The 24,131-nt window shown below is 50.1% G+C and overlaps 1 protein-coding gene across 3 annotated transcripts; it reads right to left on the minus strand.

Annotated features, from left to right (window-relative positions):
- Positions 1-5,846: 5,846 nt before the first annotated feature.
- FCGR2B (Fc gamma receptor IIb) lies at positions 5,847-21,384 on the minus strand. Of its 3 annotated transcripts, none has more exons than XM_058700247.1 (8): positions 21,157-21,384; positions 16,451-16,471; positions 14,524-14,778; positions 11,030-11,284; positions 10,198-10,320; positions 8,387-8,517; positions 6,531-6,568; positions 5,847-6,451 (listed from the first exon to the last, which is right to left on the minus strand). In XM_058700247.1, the coding sequence occupies exons 1-8, from the start codon at positions 21,266-21,268 to the stop codon at positions 6,403-6,405; spliced, it is 984 nt and encodes a 327-aa protein (XP_058556230.1). In that variant the 5' UTR covers positions 21,269-21,384; the 3' UTR covers positions 5,847-6,402. The 3 variants fall into 3 exon arrangements, with proteins under 3 accessions (XP_058556230.1, XP_058556232.1, XP_058556233.1); XM_058700249.1 differs by having other exon boundaries at positions 8,470-8,517; positions 21,157-21,382; XM_058700250.1 differs by lacking the exon at positions 8,387-8,517 and having other exon boundaries at positions 21,157-21,381.
- Between the last annotated feature and the right edge of the window lie 2,747 nt (positions 21,385-24,131).

Genomic DNA, 24,131 nt, shown 5'->3' on the forward strand with positions numbered 1-24,131 from the left:
GATCAAAATATCAAAAGTTAATTCTGCGAAAGCCATAGGCCTTTGACTAGTCTGATTAAGATCAACTGAAGTATGAGGATGTCTAGGGGCACCTGGGTGACTCAGTGAAGCATCTGACTTTGGCTTAAGTCATGATCTCATGGTTTGTCAGTTCGAGCTCTGCTGTGCTGACAGCTCAGAGCCTGGAGCCTGCTTCGGATTCTGTGTCTCCCTCTCTCTCTCTGCCCCCACCCCTGCTTGCACTTTGTCTCTCTCTCTCAAAAAAAAAAAAAAAATTGAATAAATGTTCAAAAAAATTTTTTTAAGTATGAAGATATCTCTCATATTCAACCATTAAACAACAATGTTTTGTTTAATATCTATGAAGTAAAGTGATGACCACTAATCTTGGTCCTGTTGTTATAGAAAATTGGGTTGTAGGGAATCGAGTTTATTTCCCTAATGAGGAAAATACCAATGAGAAGCAAGATGATTTTCCTGAAAGGTTCAGGAATAGGAGGAATTAGGTACAACACAATATATAGATCAGGAATGATTTTGAAAATAAAAGGCTAGCTGGAAAGTCTACACAAGGAGAAATTAGACACTTAGAGCCTCTCTTCCATCCAAGGAGGGGTGGGTGTTTCCAGGAGACTAATTTTTCCCCCACCAAAGTTAAACGCTCAAGAGAAATTAAACCCACTAGCAAGTACAGATGAACTCAGGTGAGCTCAATAGGTCGACAGCTGGGGCATCATTGGCACCTGGCATACCACCCAGACACTCTTTTTCTTTGCCCTGGCAAAGGTGCTTCAGCCAAGCAAGGAAGTAAATGAAAAAAAAAAAAAAAAAAGGAAGACATAAGATTCAGGAAAAAAAGAGGTTTAACACAAAAGACAGATGCAGGGAAGTCCCAGGACAGCAGCATGGCAGGGGGACTAGAGATAAGACAATCCAAATTAGTGCCAAAGACCCGTGGATCCCAGGGGACACTTTTTGCTGATGAAAATCAAAGAAAGAAAGAAAGAAAGAAAGAAAGAAAGAAAGAAAGAAAGAAAGAGAAACCAAAAAACTTCTTGGTGCTTTTACCCATGTGGGAAACAGTATTAAGTGGCTTCAGAATGTTTTTCAAAACTTTGGGGGAAAGCTAATAATAGGCACATAGAAAGCTAACCAAATGACAAAAATGAAGCAGCTATTATCTCTAGAGAGGAAAAGACTGTTCGGGAAAGGAAACGTAATCAGCGAACACTGTGTGTCTCAGTAAGGAGCAGCAGCCATAAATTGTGATAAAGCTGCATTGGAGTGGTGGCTAAGGAAAGAGGGAAGTTACTAATGATGGTTTAAGAGCAATCTTCATATTGTATGGTAGGAGTTCAAATGGATAATATCTAATGTTGAAAAAAATCAAGAAATAGCAGCATATTACATACCGAGGTAAAGTAATGGAAGACACAGCTAAAATTGTTGAAAATTATTATTATTTAATTGCCTCTGGGGAACAGGGCTGAGGGGTGTGAGGAAAGGGCCAATAAACAGCTATCTTCTTACATGCGTTGCATTCTATTATACAATTCAAATCGTGTGTGTGTTCCTTTAACTGAAAAAAAAATCATTTAAAAATGAAAGAGAGCAAAAAAGAAAAAATAGAAAATAAAAATGAAAGAAAGTGCTGTCTTCCCACATACATTTAAAGATATTTCCATGGGAAAAAAATCACATAGGCCACGTCACCGTGCAGCGAAAGTGGAAAATAACAACAAAGGAGATAATGCTTATTCCTCTTGGAAAGAAAACCACAAAGAAAATAAAACAGGCTTCTATATCAACCGTGAGTTAAGAAGGGAGTGAAACTGAAGTTATAGATTATTTAGAAATAAGGAACAAAGACAGGAATACATACAAAAGTCTAATGAATGTGGCCAAGATAACAATAAGAGGAAAAGTGATAGCCTTTGTGAGTTTGTGTAAAAACATAAGCTTAGGGGCACCGGGGTGGCTCAGTAGGTTAAACATCTGACTTCGGCTCAGGTCATGTCTTCATTTGTGAGTTGGAGCCCTGAATCGAGCTCTCTGCTGTCAGCACAGGGGTTGCTTGAGATTCCCTTGCCCCCCCCCCTCCGCCCCTGCACTGCTCTCTCTCTCTCTCTCTCTCTCTGAAAAACAAGTAGACATTAAAAAAAAGAGAAGTTTAGAAATAAATGAATAATGAGGTAAATCTAAAGTGGAGGAAGGAAATAATGCATGAGGAAATAAAAGGCAAAGACCTGATCAATAAGACAAAATCTATGACAGGACTAAGAAGACAGACGAACCTTTGGCAAGTCTGATTAAAACAGATAGAGTGGTCAAGGGGGTTGCCTCCCCAACAGTCATTCCACCTCAGAATGGGTAAGCTGAGGAAGTTATGGTGGCCAATCTCATTCCCCTTTCTAGTGATTGACTTAGAAATGGGCAGGTTACCCCGTCCTGACCAATATGATACGGCAAGATCGCTGGACAAAGTTTCAACACTCAAGAAAGAGACATGTAGAAGAGGTACTTGGTCCCTTTCTTTCTCTATATTTCGGATCTGATGCTCGGAGCTGCTAGAATCATCTTGCTGCTAGCCCAAGGGCCATGCCCAGAGAATTGCAGAAAACTGGGTCCAGAGTCATGTACTGGAGACATCCTGTCTCTAGACTTTTTGTTGTGTGAGATAATACATTTCCTCACTGTTTAAGCCAATTTGAATCATGCTTTCCTGTTATTTCCAGCTGAAATCATCTTGCTGATAAAAGAAAGAGAGCTCCAAAGCGAGGTATGAGAGGGGGAACGATTTATGTGGACAGACACATAAATTATTACCAAAAAATAGAAGAAAATGTGTACAGCCGCATACCAGTAAAATGGATGATTCTTCAAACTTGATTCCAAAGGAGATAGAAAAGCCTGATGAGACCAATAATAACAGGGAACAAAAGTTTGTCAAAGATGTATCCCAAAAAAGGGTATTGAGTCCATGTGATATTATAGGAGAAATCTATCAAACCTAAATTGCCTATCCTAAGGGGAAGATGACTGACCTTAGAAAGTACAAGAAACAGGGCAGGTTCGAGGATGTAGGAAGTTGGTCTCATCCAGGCAGTGTCACTGGGATGAATGAACCTCACCTGCCTTCCGTCATGGTCTAATCTGTTCCAGATTTAATTTTTTTTTTTTAATTTTTTTTTTAACCTTTATTTATTTTTGAGACAGAGAGACAGAGCATGAATGGGGGAGGGTCAGAGAGAGAGGGAGACACAGAATCGGAAGCAGGCTCCAGGCTCTGAGCTGTCAGCACAGAGCCCGACGCGGGGCTCGAACTCACGGACCGTGAGATCATGACCTGAGCCGAAGTCGGACGCTTAACCAACTGAGCCACCCAGGCGCCCCTTAATTTTTTTTTTTGATGTTTATTTATTTTTGAGAGAGAGAGAGAGAGAGAATCCCAAGCAGTCTCCAAGCTCTAAGCTGTCAGCACAGAGCCCAACGAGGGGCTCAAACCCACAAACTGTGAGATCATGACCTGAGCCAAAGTCAGGTGCTTCACCCACTGAGCCACCCAGGCACCCTTAATCTCCAGAATTTAACTTCCAGGGAGACAGCACCTGCTCGACCCGCTGGGGTGCATGCTGTCCTCTGGGATCAGATAGGTATACAGTGAACCTACCTACCCACATGGACTGACAGAGGCAGCAGAATCGTGCCAAAGCAAAATCGTCTGTTACGAAAATTGGGGGGAAATTCATGCTGGGTCGGGAACAGTAACATAGTCCATTATAATCAGATTGGCACAAATGTAAAATTTTAAATGCCCACCATGGACAAGGGCGTCAGGAATTGGGCACCCTAATATACTCCGGGGGGTGGGGTGGGGCACGGAGGCTACTTTCTTAGAGACAATATGAAAGTATCTTTGAGGCAATGATGCTACATTTAGGACTTTATCTTTCAGAAACAGTCACACGTGCAGTCAAAAATATCCCCCCCCCCAAAGCATTGTTTACTGCAGCATTGTATGTAACAATGAAAAATTGGTAACATTTAAAGTGTTGGCTAAACAAAATGTGGTATGGTACTTGCACTGTGGGACACTATATAATCCTTAAAAAGAAAAAAGTTCCATGGAAAGAACTCCGTAATATGCGGTCAATCGAAATAAACCAGCTGCATAAGCATTTGTAAAATATGGTCCCACTTCTGGTCTTAAAAAGACCATAAATATGTGTTAGATGCATACCAAACAATTCAGAAATACACACATGTTCAAGAGCAGTTACCCACAGAAAGGGGAACAATATGGGGATGGTTAAAGGGAGCATTTGCTTTTACCTGATATATTCCTGTATTATTTGCGCTACGTACTTAGAGTGAGCATGAATTTCTGTCTATGTGCACTTATGCACACGTGAAAACACGATGTCATCCGATTTTTATTTTTTATTTTTTATTTTTTTCAACATTTTTTATTTATTTTTGGGACAGAGAGAGACATAGCATGAACGGGGGAGGGGCAGACAGAGAGGGAGACACAGAATCGGAAACAGGCTCCAGGCTCTGAGCCATCAGCCCAGAGCCTGACGCGGGGCTCGAACTCACGGACAGCGAGATCGTGACCTGGCTGAAGTCGGACGCTTAACCGACTGCGCCACCCAGGCGCCCCTGTCATCCGATTTTTAAAATACATATACTTATTGCTACAGATGGGAACACGGATTGGCACCCTTTGAATGTCGGCATTGACTGTTTCCGGTCACTAGGCGTATAGGTGATTTTAATGATCTCTTTTGCTTACCTGTATTTTAATTTTATGCAAAGAATATTAGTGTAGTAAAATAATTTACATAGAAATCTTGATTTCCTTTTGGAAATAAGTTGCTACCAGGAAATTTATAAATAGATATACATTATTCCCATAAAAATGAGCACGTGAACAGGAAGAAGAAATGTGAATGGCTAATGCTCTGAAACTCTCTAAAGCACCTAGTCTGGCATAAAGTAAGCCCTCAATAACCTAGTAATTATGTTATTGCATTACTATTCCTTATTATTATAACACTATGTGCGTGTGAAATCTGATTGTGGGACTATGAAATGTATCCTAGAAAGCTATGGAAACTATACCGAGAAGGAAGCTGCTAAATCCCAAATGCAAGGATGCTGTTCAAGGAGTCTGTGTTAGCGTCCCAGGAAAATGAGGCCGCTCCAAGGGCACCCACCAAACCCTCAGGGGAGCTGTCAGTCGTGTTTCGAACCTGCCAGGATGGCTTCTCTGAGAGGGTCACGTCCTGCTGGTAAATATAGGAGGACCTCAGCAACAGGAAGTCAGCAATCTCTCCTGAGGATTCATCTGAAGCTTGGCTTCCTGAGAACAAGTGTTACAAAACAAAGCGATTGTTTTCTTTGCCATCAGAGGAAAAGAAAGAAGACATGGAAACCAGAAGACGTGTTTGCTGAGAGTAGTCAGGTTTTTTTTTTAATTTTTTTTAATGTTTATTTATTTTTGAGAGAGACAGAGACAGAATGCAAGTGGGTTAGGGGCAGAGAGGGAGACACAGAATCAGAAGCAGGTTCCAGGCTCCGAGCTGTCAGCACAGAGCCCGACTCGGGGCTCGAACTCACGAGCCGTGAGATCATGAACTGAGCCGAAGTCGGACGCTCAACCGACTGAGCCACCCAGGTGCCCCAAGAGTAGTCAGTTTTAAGTGGGACACTCACCCTATACTCCAAATCTTCCCTCTCCTCCACCTCCTTCCCATCACCACCTGCCCAAGATTTGTATCGCTGGAAAGAAATAGACCTGTCTACACTCCAACCAATACGGCCTTTAAAAGGGAAAGGGAAAGTTGTTTTTATAGTATTTTATTATAAAAGGAACACACGGTCCGTGTAGAAAAATAAGGAAGGAAAATGGAAAGCACCTATAATTAACGCCATGACCCTGAAACAACCACTTTTAATGTGTTGGCCAATGTTAGTCTGTTTCATCATTTCTGAAATTGTACATACTTCCGTAATGTTTCTCATGTGCCTGTGACATAAATATTTCCCATGTTGCTACAATCTCTTAATAAATGTAATTTTTTATCTGCCGTGTGGGTGTATGCAGAAGAGTCTCGATGGTGAGAAGGACAGAGACGCAGAAGGACTCACTACAGTCAGTTATCTGGGGCCGTATTGTCTTTGAGGACAGGGAGCTTCAGGATTCACACAGGTCGCTCTGGAAGAGTCCTTCTCCTTCTTTGGAACCGCAGCAGCCTCTTGTCCTCCCCAAGGGGAGTTCAGGCCAGGCAAGAATTCTGATGCTCCGATTCTGGCCCCTCTGATTCTCCTCCCCCGGTCTCAGGCAAGACAACGGAGATTAAATGTGGTTCTGGTAATCCGGCTCCTCTGTTTCTTCCTCTATGGCTTCCGGGTGCAACAGAAGTGAATAGGTGATGGCATTCTCAGCCTAGAGAAAGCAGAAAGGAGAGTCACAGGGATGGAGGCAGCAGAAGAGGGGGGAGAAGGAGACGGCTGGGACGGCTCACCTCAACTTTGGCGGCATCTTCAGCATCCGTGAGATTGGCTGTGGGCAACAAGAACAGAGATCAGCCAGGGCACTGTTGCAGAAGAGGACCTACCACACAGCCGCAGAGGCTGCAAAGACAAAGCCCGAACCAGACCTGCAAGAAGGACCTGTAGGCCAAGAGCTTCGCTCACCACCCAGGCTCCCCACCCTGGCCAAGCTGGCAGGAGGAGGCAGTCTGTGCCGCGTGCGTTTCAGAGAGTGGCTGACTTTTTCTAGAGGCAAACTGGCCAGCTTGGGGGATCTGAGAACCGAGGAAGAGCTGGGAGCTGTTCAGTATCACAGGGAAGTCAAGTCCAGATTTTTGCCAACCCCAGGAGACCGGGGGTGGGGGTGGGGGGCGTCTGGGCATTGGCCAGATGCCCTGCATCTTGCTGGGAACTCTCAGAAGAAGGTGATGCTCCCTGACGTTAAAGGGAAAGAAAGCGCAACGGTGAAAGCGAGGGAGGGAAAGAGGGAAGCAAGCAAATCAGGCCAGTCGGCTCCCTGGTAAATCGCTAAAACACACCAAATTCCCACATGTGTTTTGCCAAAAAGCTCACTTCGCCGGGGCGGGAAGTAGCCTCAGTATCTGCGAAGCAGCATTCCTCAGGAAGGGGCTGGAGGGTCCGGGACAATACGTTTAGTGTCTCCACTCGCCCTCTGAACACAAAGAGTCTCTGTTCGCCATGCTGCAGATTCTGGGGCAAACCTCTTCCCCAATTCTCCTTCCAATACATTTCTCAATAATCCCAGCCACCTCGCCAGCTGATGGGAAACAACCAGCCCCAGTGCCTGGCTGTGAAATAAATACTTGTGGAATATATTTATGCCGGTATGGACGGAGCCAGACCTCCAGGTGGCTGTCCCAGTTGTGCTGGGGCTTTATTCTACACCTGCTTTGGCCTGGTGTGGGCTCAGGCCCCGCGTCCCCGCGTGACCTGGCCAAGAACGCAAGGGCCTTGCTCAAAGCACAGCGGGACGAACGCCATTTTGCTCAAGCTCTCGAATCTGTTGGTTCTTTTCTGAGTCACGCTCCTGCCGTCTGACCCAGAGTCCTCGAGGGCCTCCTGTTCTTCTCTTGCTGCTGCTGGGGAGCCCCTCGAGAATGTCTTGGGTTCCCTCATGCTCCAGCTAAACTTCAGTCAGGAGGTCGCCTGGAATACTCCTGTTCCTACCTCAGCCGGGGGTTGAATGGTCACTGACTCTCAGAGTGTCAGGCCTGGAAGGGCTTCGAGGTCATCCAGGCCACTCCACTCCTGTCCTCAGGGAGGTCCCTGCACCCCCATGGTGGGGAACATTCAAGATTCCACCTGATGATGATGACAGAGCTAGGACCACGTCCATGTTTAATAAACTTACTCGAGTAGGCATCAGAACCAAGCTTTGCCCACAAGTGAAGCTCACTGATGAATGCACCCAGTCCTCTAGAACTTTCTCAAGCCTAGATCTCCTCCTGATGCCCCACCCTTACCCCATCACTCCCAGAGACTCCTCACCATGTCCTGGGAGTATTCCCTAGGTCTCCCCCTCCTTTCCTCTCAATCCTGTTTGTCTCAGTCTTACCACTTCTAACCTCTGTCCCGTGCCAGCTTGGCCAACCCCCACAGAGAGGCCCAGATATCTTATTTCCTGCTCTGGAAACGTTCCCAGCGTTCCTGGCTCCGAAATTTGGACACGGCCCTCCCCTCTCTATCTGGGACAGGTGGTCGTCTGCCCCTCATCCCCAGTGAGGTCCTCTTGAGGCCCAGGAGTTAGTCTCAGAACTGACCAAGCGATTTGAGCCCCTGTCCTCCTCCCACCGCCCCCTCCCTCTCCTGCGCTCCCAGCTGAACTCACACAAGCCGCTTCCTGCTGACTCCAATCCACCTGGCAGCCCCAGGCAGGGCACCTCAGGCCCCCAGGCGGGGAGCTGCACTCACCTGGTTCCTCAGGGAGGGTCTCTCCCATTTCCCTGTGCTCAGGGTATCCTAGGAGAGCCATGGGGGAGGGGGAGTGCACATAGAAGGTTAGTAGGACTGTGGGCTGGGGCCTGAGTCCTGGGACAAGGACCCAGGGCAGGAATGGATTAGAACCAACACAGACCCCTCCCCCACAGAGACTCCTCCCCACGCCCTGGCTCTCCTGCCCAGGCCCTGCCTGTAAAAGGGCCTGGTCCAGAGAGACAGGTTGGGCACTTGGGTTAACCGTGGCGTCTCCTGAGTCATTTTCTGCCTCCTTCCCCTGGGTGTCTTCCGACTTCCTCTCCAGCAAGCCGGCTTTTCCACGTGATGAACAGCGACAATTTGCCTATTAGATCTCTATGGCACCTGCCCTCCTCTCTCAGCTCCTTTGCGTTAGTGCTAAGCGGGAAGGAACTGGTCTCCAAGGGCCCAGAATCTTCAGCGCGCCCATCAGGGAACGGAAGGCTGCCTGGCAAACTGTGCTGGGTGGTGCTGAGGGGAAGTGAGCGAGGAGTTACGGTTACTTCCCTCCTGTGGTCTTGCCATCCTCTTTGGAACACAGTTTCGTTCTTTAATGTGGCCTCCGCGGTCTGCGTGACCCGGCCCTTGTCCATTTGCCTGCCTGACTCACGCCTCCTTCCTTCGTGCCTTGCAATTCATGCCCTCAATGCCTCCAACTGCCTCCAGCGCCCTCCTTGCCCTTCCCTCAAGTCCCAGCCCAGCTGCAGTGTTCCCCATTTCCATGTCTAGAATGCTCTTCCGGCCCACTTGGCCTGGCTAACTGCTCCCCTCACGTACGGCCTCCTCCATAATGACAAAGGCTCTTACTTGCGTGCTGTTTGCTAGGTACTCGGCACTGTCGTGAGAGCTCAGCCTCGTTTATCCTCCTACAATCCTGCGAGGTGGGTTCGATTAGCGTCCTCACTTTCCAGATGAAGACACGGGGGCCCAGAGATGGTGAATAACTCACCCAAGCTCACAAAGCAGCGGAGCCGTGGAGCCGAGATCTAAACTCGGGTGGTCTGGCCCCACCACGTGTGCGTGGGTCACTACATGTGCCACCGCGTCGCGAAAAAGCTTCTCTGATGGCTCACCGCGTGCTGCATCGTGTGGGCTCTCGTGTCCTCTGAACCCATAGCCTTTGCAACTCTCTACCGTTGCTGTCATCCCACCCAGTTATAACGATTTACTTGTACTTCTGCTGTTCCCACGTCTGTCGTTCCCACTGCACCGTGAGCTCCTTGCGAGCGGAGCTCGGACTTAGCCTCCACTGCCTAGCACAGTGCTGTGCACGTACACAAGTTCGTTCGAGCCTTGTTGAATGAATGAATGAATGAATGAATGAATAAAACGTGGGTTGTGGGGGCACCTGGGTGGCTCAGGAGGTTAAGCACCTGACTCCTGATTTCAGCGCACATCATGATTTCACGGTTCGTGGGATCGAGCTCCGCATTGGGCTCTGCACTGACAGCAAGGAGCCTGCTTGGGATCTCCTTTCTCCCTCTCTCTCTGCCCCTCTCTCTCTCTCTCTCTTCCTCTCCCTCTCTCTCAAAATAAATAAACTAAAAACAACAAAACAAAACAAGGGGCTATGTCTGAATTATAAGGATTCTCTTAGCCCCAAGAGAAGGGTTCTGGAAATGTTTGGGGTTAGGGCGTTGGCCAAGTAGGAACTGATAACAAGAGGAACCAAGAGAAGCCACAAACCTGAAGTCTGCTTTTGCCTGTGGCGGAACCAGGCCACAACGGCAGCAAGGATGGCCACGGCAGCAATGCCAGCGACCGCGACCGCAATCATCACCGTCACTGAGGAGTCGCTCCAACTGGACCCTGAAGAGGAGAGACTTCAGGACAGGCGGTACTCTCCCACCTCCCACAGTGCTCAGGGCTTCTCCCCGGGAGCTGCTTTGTGTCTGGGTCCCTTGCAGATGCTACACTCACTTCCTCCCCCACCTCCCCTGAATGGGGTTGCTGTGGCTGGATGTGTGCCTCCCCCACACCAGGTGCCTCCTAGAGGCACACGAGGGCCTGTGTGGGGGCAGAGGGAAGGGCTCCTGTCAGCTTCAGGGAGAGAAGGGAGGGGGGCCTGAAGCCTTCCTTGGTGGGAAGCACCGCCACTGGACCCAGCCAGACCTTGAACTGTCGGGGACACGCCATGCCTTGGGGAGCAAGCCAATGTACATGGCACGAGAACTAAGAAGAACCGAAACCCTCAGTTCTTGGGGACGTCCAGGAGCTCAAGGAACCTCTGCACCAATGAGGGAGCTCTGTGCCATTGCTGTCCTTAGTAGGCGCCTGCATTTTCAGCGGCACCCAGCCTTTTCAGCTGGGACCTGAGGCTGAGGGCTCTGAACCGTAGCCCCTACTGCTGCCCCTTGGCCAATATTTATCAAGCCCCCCCCGCCCCGTGCCTCCCCCCTTTGCCTCAGCGCCCAACTGTTTCGGCTGTGGCATTTCTCAGGCCTCCGAGTAGGCCCGTAGGACCTCGGCCATAACTGTCCAGCCCCCAGTCCTCTCTCCATCCTGATGGGGTTCCCACCTTGGACGGTGATGGCCACAGGCTGTGACGTCTGCAGACTCCTCCCTATCAGTCCCGTGCAATGGTACTCGCCGCTGTGACTGAGGTTTGCCCGTGGGATGGAGAAGGTGGAATTCATGGGGGAAAACTGCTTGGATTTTCCATTCTGGAAGAACGTGATCTTGTACAGAGGCTTGTTCCTCCAGCTGTGGCACCTCAGCACGATGGGCTCCCCCTTCTGGAACACCAGGCTAGGGGTCTGGAGCACCAGCCAGTCTGAAAGACACAAAGGGACCCCAGGACCCAGCAGGTCTTGACTCAACTCTGAGACCCACCCTGTCCTTACTGGTGGGACACAGTGTGTGGAGGGAAGAGCTTGAGATCTCAATCCAGCGGCCCTGGTCTCCAAAGCTGGCTCCATCATTTGGGAGCTCGGCAATCTTGGGCCTCTTCTGGATTCCTCAGCTGTGAAAATGGATGACGTAATACCACACATCTACAATAGTTTCTGGCACGTAGTAGGTGTTCAGGATACACCCGTCTTCTCTTTCCTGTCCTGAGAGAGGGCAGCTACAGCCCCGTCCTGCCCAGGAGGCCCTTGTGAGAAGGATACAAGAGACCGCACCCAAAAAGGGGGGGGGGGGGGGGCGCCTGGGTGGCTCAGTCAGGTAAGCTGTCGACTGCGGCTCAGGTCATGATCCCACAGTCTGTGAGTTCGAGCCCCGCGTCAGGCTCTGTGCTGACAGCTCAGAGCCTGGAGCCTGTTTCAGAGTGTGTGTCTCCCTCTCTCTCTGCCCCTTTCCTGCTCATGCTCTGTCTCTCTCTCTCTCAAAATAAATAAACATTAAAAAAAGAAAAAACAAAACACCAAAAAAAAGACCCCAGAATGCAGTCCCTTCCTTGGGGGAGCGATGGGAGAGATCCAGTCTGACCTAGGAGGTAACATGTGAGGGGACACGGCAGCGACATGCATCTTCTGGGAGAGTACGAAATCATGGACATGAAACAAATATTAGTTTATTTGGCGTATGTTGGTAACGTGGAGTTTTACTTCAGCGGGGTCTTTGCCTGAAGGCAGCAGTGTCATGGGCGGGGCACTAGCCTGCTGCGTACCCCTTCCCCCCCAATTTTCATCCTTTTACCGAGGAAGAAAAAAATATTTAGTAATTTTGTTGTATAGGGAACAGAGCCTATGAGGGATATTTGTACTCCTGACCTCAGCCCAGGTACTTCTTTTCTTTTCTTTTCTTTTCTTTTCTTTTCTTTTCTTTTCTTTTCTTTCTTTAATTTTTATTTTTGCGAGGGAGAGAGAGAAAGAGAGACAGAGACAGAGCATGAGCAGGGGAGGGGCAGAGAGAGACGGAGACACAGAATCCCAAGCAGGCTCCAGGCTCCAGCTGTCAGCTCCAGGCTGAAGCGGGGCTTGAACCCACGAAGATCATGACCTGAGCCGAAGTCGGATGCTCAACCAACTGAGCCACCAGCCACCCCACTCCTTTTCTCTAAAGCCGGAGGACAGAGCTGAGCACGAATTAGAAAGAGAGGTGGAAGAAGAGAGCAGAATTATAGGGAGGTAGGGGTGGAGGGGGGGTGGAGGGGGCAGGAAGAATGACAACAGCCAGGCGCAGGCTGGCCCCAACCAGAATGAGGCCAACCAAGTCTCTACACTGGCTGGTGACCCTGCCGCGGTTACAGGAAGAGATACTCAGTACCCAGGGGGTACCCCAGCTACAGCGGGAAATCTGGGCACAGAGGATGACACCAAATCCTGCTACTTGGGTCCCACCAGCTAGAAAAGCCTACCCCTCCTGCTGGGGAGACACGTTCCACCCACTTCCTCCCCTTTCCCTTCTGCAGATTCCTCCTCTCGGAGAACCGGGACCCTGGCTGGACACTGCACTCCAGGGTGAGGCCAGGCGGCCCTGGTCCCCTGGACTGACTGCCTCTTTCAGAAGATGGGACGAGGGTAGGCAGGAATGCTGAGACTGTCAAGCTTTTAAAAACTAAAGTAGAGGGGCGCCCGGGTGGCTCAGTCTGTGGAGCATCCGATTCTTGGTTTCAGCTCAGGTCACAGTCTCGCGGTTTGTGGGCTCCTGCCCTGCGTCGAGTCGGGTTCTGCCCTGACAGCTCAGAACCGGCTTGGGATTCTCTCCCTACTACGTCTCTCTCTGCCCCTCTCCTGCTCACGTGCTCTGTTTCTCTCTCACTCCCTCCCTCAAAATAAATAAACTTAAAAAAGTAATAATAATAAAGTAGAGCCCAGAGAAAAAGCCAAAGCTGCTGCCACGTGGCCCCAGCGACCGATTCCTGCACATCTCTTCCCTGTCTAGGTGACTGGCCCTTCCTTCCCTGCAAAGTCTGTGCTCGTACCAGGTTTGGACCTGAATACTGGGGAGTGTCCGCCTCAGGCTGGGTTGCGAGCGGGCCACCTGAGGTCTCCTTGAGCACATGGGTCTTGGGGCAGATCGTGAGAGCAGGGCCCAGTTTCGTGTTCGCGGCCCCCATATGTTCTTCGGGTAATCCAAGGGCCTTTCTGTCAATCTGGGAACGAAAGTCCTCTGCAATCTTCTGGAAGCCTCGCAGAGAAGGCGCACACAGCCCCTCCCTGCTCCAATGGCTGGCTGCAGACGCACTCGGTGGGAGGGGCTGGGGGGGCTTGGTTGAGGGGGACACTCTCACCTCCTTCCCTTCCTGGAGGGACAGGGACACACAGGTCAAGGTCCCTGCCGGTCCTCAGAGCTTTCCCTCCAGGCCTGTCACTTCCTGCTGGGCTGAGAGTGGGCCGTGGGGGTGGGGTGGGCAGCAGGCCCCATGCTTTTGAGGAAAATTCGGGAATCAGGTGAGGGAAAGGGACGACAGGAAGAGTAACAGTGACGGGTATGCATCTCAATTGCCTGGTGGCTTTTCTTCAGGGAGAAACTACTCTTTTGCCCGGAGGTTTGTATAACCGGTCCTCTGTTTAGCAAACATCCTTTAAGGCCTGCCCTTGTCAGGGGCTGGAAATGCAAAGATAGTTAAAACACAATTTTCAGGTCAAGTTGCCTGGAGGGCAGGGGGCAGGGAAATGCTGGTACCACCAGGACCCGGGGAAGGAGGCCTAATTAGCCCCCAGGAGCAGATGAGGAAACAGGCCCGAGGGCAGACCGTGTAACTCGGTGTTTACACGGCTGGTAATGTCCAGGCCAGGGACTCAGCTGTGGTCCGTCTGCGCTCCGTGACTGCTACAAAAATGGGTTTCTATGCAGTCAGAATTTCCTTCTGCTTCTCTCACACCCCGGGGCTGCTTGTTTGTAGCCCTCTTAAGGTTCTCGCTCAATCAGGAATCTCTTAGGAACACACACCGAGCAAAGGGGGTGGGTGAAAAGGGAAACAAGTGGAGAAAACAACTTCAAACAGCTCACAGCGATGCTTCCCAGTAAACAGGCCACCTCGCTTGCTTCCCTAAGAAACCTCTGTAAGCAGATTCCGTGTCTCCTTGCCCTCCCGGACCGTCCCCGGGGCCTTCCTCCACTGACCGGAAAACACATCCAGATACACGGGGTCACTGAGGCTGGTCTGGTCCGTCTGGCACGCGTACTCCCCTCTATCCTTCTCGGTGGCCTTAAAGCTGTAGTTGGGCCGGACCTGCGTGGGGATGGAGCTCCCATTATGGAACCACCGGATGGAGTGGTCCCCGGCTGTGTGGGCCCCCTGGCACTTCAGAGTCACATCGTCCTCCCGGAGCACGAGGATCCACGGGGGCTCCAGGTCCACCACAGCCTTCGGGAGACCTGCTCCGGGGCAGAGAGAAGGGGAAGCATGAGGAAAAGGGGCCCCAAGAGCCTAAGCGGGCGCCGAATTTCAAGCACCTGAGGTCCCGCTGGGGACATCAAGCGTGGAACCCGGCCCAGAACCGTTCTGCAAATGTAGGCAGCTCCTTTTACTCGTACACCCCACCGCAGGGGCCCCTGGGAAGCCAGGTCCCCTCAGAGAGTGTCGCCGTTCCTCAGAAAGATAGGGCAAGAGGTAAGAGAAAGGGAGAAGGGGCAAGGCAAACATTCTGGAAGTATATCTCACCGGGGGCCATCCAAAGCAGGTCTTTCTTTCTTTTTCTTTCTTTCTTTCCTCTTTCTTTTCTTTCTTTCTTTCCTTTCTTCTTTCTTTCTTTCCTCTTTTCTATCTTTCTTTCCTTTCTTTCCTCTTTCTTTCCTTCTTTTCTTTCTTTCTTTCTTTCTTTTCCTCTCTTTCTTTCCTCTCTTTCTTTCCTTCTTTTTTCTTTCTTTCCTCCTTCTTTCCTCTTTCTTTCCTCTCTTTCTTTCTTTCTTCCTTTCCTCTCTTTCTTCTTTCTTTCTTTCTTCTTTCTTTTCTTTCTTTCTTTCCTTTCTTTCTTTCCTCTTTCCTTCTTTTGTTTCTTTCTTTCTTTCTTTCCTTTTTTTCCTCTCTTTCTTTCCTCTCTTTCCTTCTTTTTTCTTTCTTTCTTTCTTTCCTCTCTTTCCTCTCTTTTTTTCTTTCCTCTCTTTCTTTCTTTCCTCTCTTTCTTTCTTCTCTTTCTTTCTCTTCCTTGTTTCTTTGTTCCTTCCTTCCTTCCTTCCTTCCTCTCTCTCTCTCTCTCTCTTTCACACACACACACACACACACACACACTCCACATACATGCCCTTTTGGAACTCACTTCCCTCCCCTGTAACCTGAGGCATGTGAACACTGTGGATAAACTCTCTGCAGAGCTGGATGAAGACCGTGGGAGCATCTGGTGAAAGTGTCAGGCATGAGGCAGACATCAGGTTTCCGTTCGGACCTGATGTCAATCTTTATCCCTTAGACTAGACCTATCCTCACCCAAGTTCAGTGGAGGCTCTGTGGCCTCAAAAGGATAAAGAAAGAGAGAGAAAGGCTGGGGTGGGGGGGGGGCAGTCTAGGGATCCTGGGTTCATTACCCCAGGGAGAACCTCCGCCTCCCCCCCTGGGGGGCCTGGGACCTGGGGAGCTTAGTGGCAGAGAGAAAGAAGGCCCTGCAGAGTTTGCTTCAGCAAGCTGCACCCAGGGGTCTCTCTTCCTATTTCTCTCCAGGGAAACAGGCCCTGAAGCCCTCAGATACACCCAAAGTGGAAAATTTATCAACACACGGAGACATCCCAGGCAGATGATGGGATTTTGTATGCAGCTGAAACTAAAATTGTCCGGGCTCTTGATTTTACTTGGGGAGAGGAAGGTGCGAGAGAGACGACGAGTGACAGCTCACCAGCAGGGAACCAGAAGGGCTGAAGCCACCTATGCCCCCAAGGCTCCCCTTCTTCCCTGGGAGAAGGGGAAAGAGAAAGGAGGGGAGGGGGCGGGGCATCTTCCGGGAGACTCCACTTCAGTATGGGGTTACTGGTGCATTCAGGGCACCTCCAGATGGGGTGCTGGGAGTAGAGGAAGAAGGTGGCTGGGGGAGGGAGAGGATGTGGGGGGAGCACTTACCAGGTGTCCCAAGGACTGGACCTGTAAGAGAGAAAAGCAAAGATCAGCCTGGAGTTTAGATCTGATGATTCATCATTACAAAGCATCCCCTCCAAAAAAAAAAAAAAAAAAGCCCCCTATGCAAATCCCCTTAACTTCCTTACCCTTGGCTGTCTCTGTATTGTCCCTGTCTTTACTGGTTCAGCTGTGTGTTACTAAAATCACCTACACAAGCAGGCAGATGGATGTTTCTATAAATTTGCGGTCACCATATTCAAAAGGACACTGAACTGTCATTCTGAAAAATTTTTTTTAATTTTCTTTTTTAATGTTTATTTTTGAGAGAGAGAGAGAGACAGAGACAGAGACAGAGCCTGCGCAGGGGAGGGGCAGAGAGACAGAGACACAGAATTGAAGCAGGCTCCAGGCTCTGAGCTGTCGGCACAGAGCCCGACGCGGGGCTCGAACCCACGAACCCCATGAACCGCGAGATCACCACCTGAGCCACCCAGGCGTCCCTCTGACAATTTTCTCCAGTAAATTTGCTCTGCTGCCCAGTAACACTCATCTTTTCTCGCTGCCAAAACTTCCCTGCCCTCTGCCTTGAAACCCTTCTCTCCTAAAGCCCGACTCCTTCCTCCGTAATTCACTGAAAACAAAAGCTGGCAGGAAACCTCACGCCTTCCCCCAGCTCAGTCTGCACCTCTGTCCAACTTCCTTTCTCCCTGTTCTCTGGGCAAAGCCTCCCTGCGTCTCTCCCTGGTCCGTCTCCAGGCTGTGTTGTCCTCTCTGTCACCCTGGCAAGCATTTCCCTCTCTCTGTTACTCCCACCCTCTTCTGCATCATCAATTTCTCCTTCTCATCCGGGTCTGGCCCGTCAACGTAAACATATCCCAGGATCTTCCATTAAAAGAAAAAAAAAAAAAAAAAGCTTCTCGCTTGATCCCACATGCAATTCTAAAAGCGTTTCTCTGCTCCCTTTCAGAGCCAGATTTCTCAAAAATGTGTTTTTCCCCGTGGGCCACCCTCGTTTCTACTCCTTCCATTCACTGTTTTGTTCGCCGCAGTTTGGACTCTGCCGTTGCCGGTTCGCTCTAACGTCTCTCTCCCGTTCTTCCCCGCGAAATTGTACGTCTTCACTACCTACCCAGTTAGCCAAGCCTGGAAACTGCAACTCACCTCTATTCCCCTCCTTCTCCCAAGCCCCCCACCCCCTTTCACATCAGTGAATCTTGTTGATTCTGCTTCCCGCTTAGGCCTGGAGTCTGTCAGCTTCACTCCGTGCCCGTGACTGCTGTGCAGGTTTAGGTCACCACCAGCTTTTTTTCCACCTCCTAACTCCTCTCCTCACTCCTGTGTCCCCCTACAATCCACTTCCCACAGAAAGGCCGGAGTTATTTGTAAAATATCACATCAGGGGCGCCTGGGTGGCTCAGTGGGTTAAGCGTCCCACTTCGGCTCAGGTCATGCTCTCGCGGTCCGTGGGCTCGAGCCCCGCGTCGGGCTCTGCGCTGACCGCTCAGAGCCTGGAGCCTGCTTCGGATTCTGTGTCTCCCTCTCTCCCTGCCCCTCCCCCATTCATACTCTGTCCCCCTCTCTCTCCCTCAAGAATAAACAAACATTAAGAAAAATTTTAAATATCAGATCAGAGGGGCACCTGGGTGGCTCAGTTGGTTGAGCATCTGGCTTTGGCTCAGGTCATGATCTTACGGTTTATGAGTTCAAGCCCCATGCTGGGCTCTCCACAGACAGCTCGGAGCCTGGAGCCTGCTTCGGATTCTGTGTCTCCCTCTCTCTCTGCCCCTCCCCTGCTCGTGCTCTCTTTCTCTCTCTCAACAATAAATAAACATTAAAAAATAATAATAAAAGTATCAGATCGTATAACATCACTCCCCTGCTTGCAAGCCTTCAAGGGCCTTCCTTTGCTCTTGAAATAAAGTGTACATCTTTATGAGGCCACACAGGGCAAGGGCTCTTCTCCCCTCTCCCCTCCCATCTTGAGGCCCTCTTCCCCTACTCACTGAGCTCCTCTTTAGATTCCTGACACTTGGGGCTTTTGTGTAAGCTCATCCCTCTTCTCTAGACCTACTCCCTTTTCCTCTTCCAATGGCTAGATCCTTGCTATGCTCAAAGTCTCAGCTCAAGGTCACCTCCTCAGAAAATACTTTCCCTATCATCCTGTTTAAGTGAGCCGCCCTCTCTTCTTCCCCACAAGGATTTTTCTTGTAAGAGCATCCTGTTTACATCTTCACGGCCCTTTCCAATTTATATTTACGCCTCTGTGTTTGCTTACTTGTTGTTTATATCTCCCAGGAGAATGTAAGCTCAAAGAGGGCAGTAGCCGTATCAATTGTATTGGCCAAGGCTCTGGAAATCGCTTATTGAATGAGTCTAGGTGGGAAATAAGAGGGGCCACAGTCGTATTGACAATGGGAAGTGAAAAAGATACACACACACACACACACACACGAGAGAAATTTAAGAGGCAGAACCGGGGACGGTGGTAATGTAAGCGGATGGCTAGGAGAAAGTCACTCCCGTCCGCACAGATCCATGTGTTAGGAGGAGGTGTGCGTTTGTAAGGCAAAGATGTTAAGTTGAGTTTGAGTATGTTTTGTTTCTGAGCTGGCATATCAGTGTGGAGGCGTCCAACTGGCAGGTGGAAACACGCAATTGTAGTTGATACAAACAAGAGGGATGGGTTTGGAAGCTGTTGACGTAGAGGTGAGAGCTAAAAACCAGTGTGGGACTGGCGAGAGGGACAGTGCGGGACAGGAGAGCAGATAAAGTAGAGCCTACGAGGAGGGGAAGAGGAGAAACAAGAAAAAGATGAGAAGAGCAGAGAGAAGTCATCGGCCATTTATTCATTCCACACTCAACAAATGGTAGGGAACACACCCTCGGTAGAATCATTGTAAGGGAGACAAAGACCGCGTGCTTTAGGTCAGGAAGGCCGTCTGTCTTATTCATTGGTAAATCCCCAAGTCGTAGAACAGGGCCTGTACATAGCATTTATTTAATGTTTCAACAGGGCGGTTTGTGGAATCTGTAGAAATTCTGCAGGAAACGCAATGTACACATTGCCTGGCTGTAGAGGAAGATCCACTTGGGGCAATGGGAACATGGTTAAGAGGGTAGAATTGGGGCTTTACTGGGGCGCCTGGGTGGCTCAGTCGGTTGGACGTCCGACTTGGGCTCAGGTCATGATCTCACCGTTGGTGGGTTTGAGCCCCGCGTCAGGCTCTGTGCTGACAGCCTAGAGACTGGGGCCTGCTTCGGATTCGTGTCTCTCTCTCTCTCTCTCTCTCTCTGCCCCTCCCCTGCTGGGTGCTCTGTCTCTATCTCTCTCAAAAATAAATACACATTAAAAAAACAAAGAAAAAAAAGAAGGGAGGCTTTATTCAGTAGAGCAGCACTGGAGGTGTTTCTGAAGTGCCAAGACTCAGCTGTGGCCGTACTTGAAGAGGTCATGGCCTCAGTGTAAAGCATGGATTCAGAGTAGAGGAGACAAGAGACTCGAGGTGGGGTCAGAGGCCGTTCTAAAAGTTGAGTTATCGAGTGACGAAGACCTAAATGTGGTGGCCCAAGGAAGAATGGGAAAAATGGACCAAACCCTCGGTGACTTAGCAAAAGGGCAAACGGGAGAAAACATCAAGTGTCGCCCAGGTGACCTGCACGACAGTAGCACTGTCAGCAGGGAAGCATAGCCCCGCTCCAGGCCTGAGCTTCCCCCTGTGAAAAAGGAGACCGTCCAGCGCCCTTTTTACATGCTCTGCCCCTTCAGTCCATTTTATCCTGCTCCTGAAGGAACACCCTCTCTTTCTCACCTCCACCCCCTATCCCAGTATCATTCAGCACTGAGGGCCCAGGGCTCCCGGAGATGCCCAGATTTCATTATCAGTCAGAGTCCCTGACTTGCGGGGCCTGGGGCCATCCTGAGGTGTATTTGAGGCTGGAAACTCTAGCAGTTGAGCTTGGAGAGACAATCCCGGCAATAGAGCTCCCCTCGTTGGTCTCCCCCGACTTCTGCCCAGCCGGCACCATCAGTCTTTGGCTCTCCATCTTGGCCTAGGACTCTGGCTTTCTCCACGATCAGACCCAGGACCTAGCCCCGCGCGTGTGTGCAGTACAAAGAGGCATGCGTGGTTTCTCTGGTCCTACGATGGGTGATTCCAGAATTGTCCAGGTGGGGTGTCCTCTGAGCCCCTGTTCCCTGGATAACCCAGACCCTCTTGTGCTCCTTCCCAGGGAAATCTGACACATGAACAGAAGAGGCTTCTGCTGCCTGAAGTGGTTTCAGGGGCACAGAGGATGGCTATTGCTTCCTCCCTACCCCTTGTCTCAGACAGCCTTAGCCCTCCCGCCTGAGATCTGGTCCCTGGGAAACACAAATTTCTAAGGAAGGGAAACGTGCTGGCCACTCATTAGTCACTCAAATCTAGGTCACTGGACTTTTCGGGTGTAATGAGTGGCAGAGCACCAGTGACCTGACTGCCCCGGGGATCCCGGGCAAAAGACACTAAAAACAACCACCAAAACTGCCAGTGTTCTTGTTTGCCAAGGCCAGCCGGGTTGTCCGAGTTTGATCTTCATCAGCGGGCCTTCGCCCTCCTCGTTTCCTTGATGGGCTTCCCGTGCCGCCCCTCATCCTCGCCCGACCTCTGCCCAACCAGGGTGGCAGCAGCTGAGGTAGGAAAGTGCACCTGCCTCTGGGGACCCGGACTCACCCAAGAAGAGCAGAGCTGTCCACAGGAGCATGTCGCCCAAAGGGGGGCAGGGCACACACTCGGCTCGGTCACTACGGGCAGCAGGGAGGGGGCGGGTTGAAGGGATCTGCATCAATTCCTGGCACACGGTGGCCCTGGCAGCACCGGCGTGGCAGTCCCAGACTTCTCTTGAGGCCTGACCGATTCCACCCGGGGGGAGGACAGACCAGTTCTGAAGTCCCAAAGAGGAAGTGAGAAGAAATGTTGTTTTACCATAGGCCCCTCCCCTTCCACCCTTTTTCCTCTCAACTGTTCCCTCCCAGAAGATTCGGAGCTTCCCAGAATGGATCTGGCTCAGCCCAATTCCAAATTCACAGAAATTTCAGCAACTGGGAAACAACTTCTTCCTCTTCTTTTGGGACACAGCCGGGCTCAGCCTCTGGGAGCAAGAGGGGAATGGCCACCCAAGCTCAGCTCAGACCCTCCTTCCTATCTGTTCCCAGGTCTTTAGAAAAAGCGGTGGGAAAGAATGTGGAGTCAGTCTTCTCTGACTTCTAGTTCCATTTGGAGGCCCAGGCGCCCACCATCATCCGATTTTCTTTATTATCCAATCCCTGACTCACTCCTGGATGGTGGGACAAGAACACAGAGGTGTGTCAGGTGGAATCAGGATGATGATCCCCGTCCCCTTATTCCCCTTGGACATGCGTTCTTTTGCTCGTTCCTTCAACAGGGATCTTTTGAGCACCAAGCTGTGCCCTGCTTCTTTATCTTCGCCACCCTCGTTCCCATCCCTGTCCCTGTCACTATGGCCAAGCAGCGCGGGCCTTGGAGCTAGATAAGTCTAGTTTTGAGTGCTAGGTGGCTTCTCAGAACCTCAGATAGCTCATCTGTAAAAACGAAGGTAATCGGGGGCACCCGGGTGGCTCAGTCGGTTAAGCGTCCGACTTCGGCTCAGGTCACGATCTCCCGGTTCGTGAGTCCGAGCCCCCCATCGGGCCCTGTGCTCACAGCTCAGAGCCTGGAGCCTGTTTCGGATTCTGTGTCTCCCTCTCACTCTCTGCCCCTCCGCTGCTTGCACTGTCTCTCTCAAAAATAATAAATAAACATTAAAAAAAGAAGAAGAAGAAGGTAATCAGGACTACCCTTCAAGCAGAATTTCCCAGCCTCAGTACTTTTGCTATTTGGGGCCAAACGGTTCTCACGGGGAGGGCCTGTCCTATACATTGTAGAATAATTAAGAGCACCTCTGGCCTCTACCAGCGAGATGCCAGGGGCCACCCTAGTTGTGAAAATCAAAATGTCTCTAGACTTGGACAAATGTTCTCTCAGAGGCAGAGTTGCCCCGGGTTGAGAACCACTGCATCCAAGGTTCTTTTAGAAGAGAAATGAAAAATGGAGGGCTAGCCAAGTGCCTGGTGCATCATGAGTACCCAATGAAGGCTAGTTTCCTTTTCTTGCTTTCTATCACCATCCTCACCACCGTTTCATCCCCAGAACATAAGATTCTCTTCTCAGGGCCCTTTCCTGGGGCCTCTTTCCCAAATGCCCTCACAGGAAGCAAGCTTTAATACTCAAGGAAATAACACCGTCACACCTCTTCTCACACCCGTAATTTTCAGAAACCTCAACAGCCTCGGCCCATCAGCTGCAGGCTTTTACTACTGGCTTCATTCAAGGCTCCTGACCCCAATCTATTTCCAGCCCTTATCTGATTTTCAGGTGAATTTCTTCCCCGGTGACAAGACACCAATGATCGGACATCAATACTTGAAACATATCGTTAGAAACCAATCAGGTTAATTTGTATCTCGAGACTCACAAAATGGAAGCCCCCCTGCCAGTGGCCTGGCCCACGTCACAAAATCTAAATCTAAGTCAGCCTGTGCTTACAGGAAACACTTGTCAAGGAAACCTCATGTACACCAATCACAATCTATCCACGTGGCTTTGGCTAGCTTTCCATATCCTAGAAAAGAGGGAACTGCCAGCCTTATAGGGAAATCTCCAACCTTCCAGCTGATCAGGCCATTTCCTAGTTGCCTCTTCCAATGATCTATAAAACTCACTGTTCCCCCAAATCCCTCAGGAAGAGTGCTCTACTGCTTGTGAGGTCCTGTACTCCCCCAACCCATGGAATGTTTTCCCTTAAATAAAGGACATTGAACTCGTTATTAATTGTTTTAGTTTTGTCATTTGGCGGTCTTGCCAATGAGGATGGGAGCCCAAGACCGTTACTAAGAATCTGGGGTTGGTGCCTAGATGCAGGCGAAGGTCTCCACAGAGCCGTTTTCATTCCCTGCCCCTTTGGCTGCTTTCTGGGATCTCCGGCAAACTTCCTTCCAGTTGAGCTCTGCCTGTTCCATACGCTGAGTTCTTCGAGTGTGTTTGTTCTACTCCTTCCAGGAGGAAAATCAGGGTGTGAGAGACCGGATGTTTCACGGTGAGACATAGTGAGCCACCATATTTGGGTTTGGAGTCCACCTCATCTCCAAGGGAAGTGTCTTTCGGAGGTGCTGATAGGTCTCAGGGATGGTGCTCAGGCAGCCTGAGACAGCAAGTCTGGTTGAATTAAGGAGGATTATTTCAACAAGGGAAAAGAGTGGGTCTTCTTCAATCAAAGAAAAGTGTGATGGGAGCCATTAGGGGGACGTGCAAAGCCTCAAGGCAAGTCCACAGCATAAAGAGTTGGAGGACCTGGGGCGCCTGGGTGGCTCAGTCGATTAAGCGGCCGACTTCAGCTCAGGTCACGATCTCGCGGTCCGTGAGTTCGAGCCCCGCGTCGGGCTCTGGGCTGATGGCTCAGAGCCTGGAGCCTGCTTCCGATTCTGTGTCTCCCTCTCTCTCTGCTCCTCCCCCGTTCATGCTCTGTCTTTCTCTGTCTCAAAAATAAATAAAAAACGTTAAAAAAAAATTAAAAAAATAAAATAAAAAAAGAGTTGGAGGACCTAAGGAAATAAACAAAGACCAAAAATGTGGACCTTTCTGGTGGACAG

Source organism: Neofelis nebulosa, chromosome 15, assembly GCF_028018385.1.
Source record: "Neofelis nebulosa isolate mNeoNeb1 chromosome 15, mNeoNeb1.pri, whole genome shotgun sequence".
NCBI classification, from domain to species: domain Eukaryota; kingdom Metazoa; phylum Chordata; class Mammalia; order Carnivora; family Felidae; genus Neofelis; species Neofelis nebulosa.

Bases quoted from the DNA above. Each gene is read 5' to 3' on its own strand.
- FCGR2B (XM_058700247.1), bottom strand. From the start codon at position 21,268: ATGCAGATCCCTTCAACCCGCCCCCTCCCTGCTGCCCGTAGTGACCGA. The intron at 8,518-10,197 runs GTTTGTGGCTTC...TGGCTCTCCTAG, and splicing joins CAGGCAAAAGCAGACTTCAG to GATACCCTGAGCACAGGGAA. The intron at 6,569-8,386 runs GTGAGTTCAGCT...TGTTGCCCACAG, and splicing joins GTCAGCAGGAAGCGGCTTGT to CCAATCTCACGGATGCTGAA.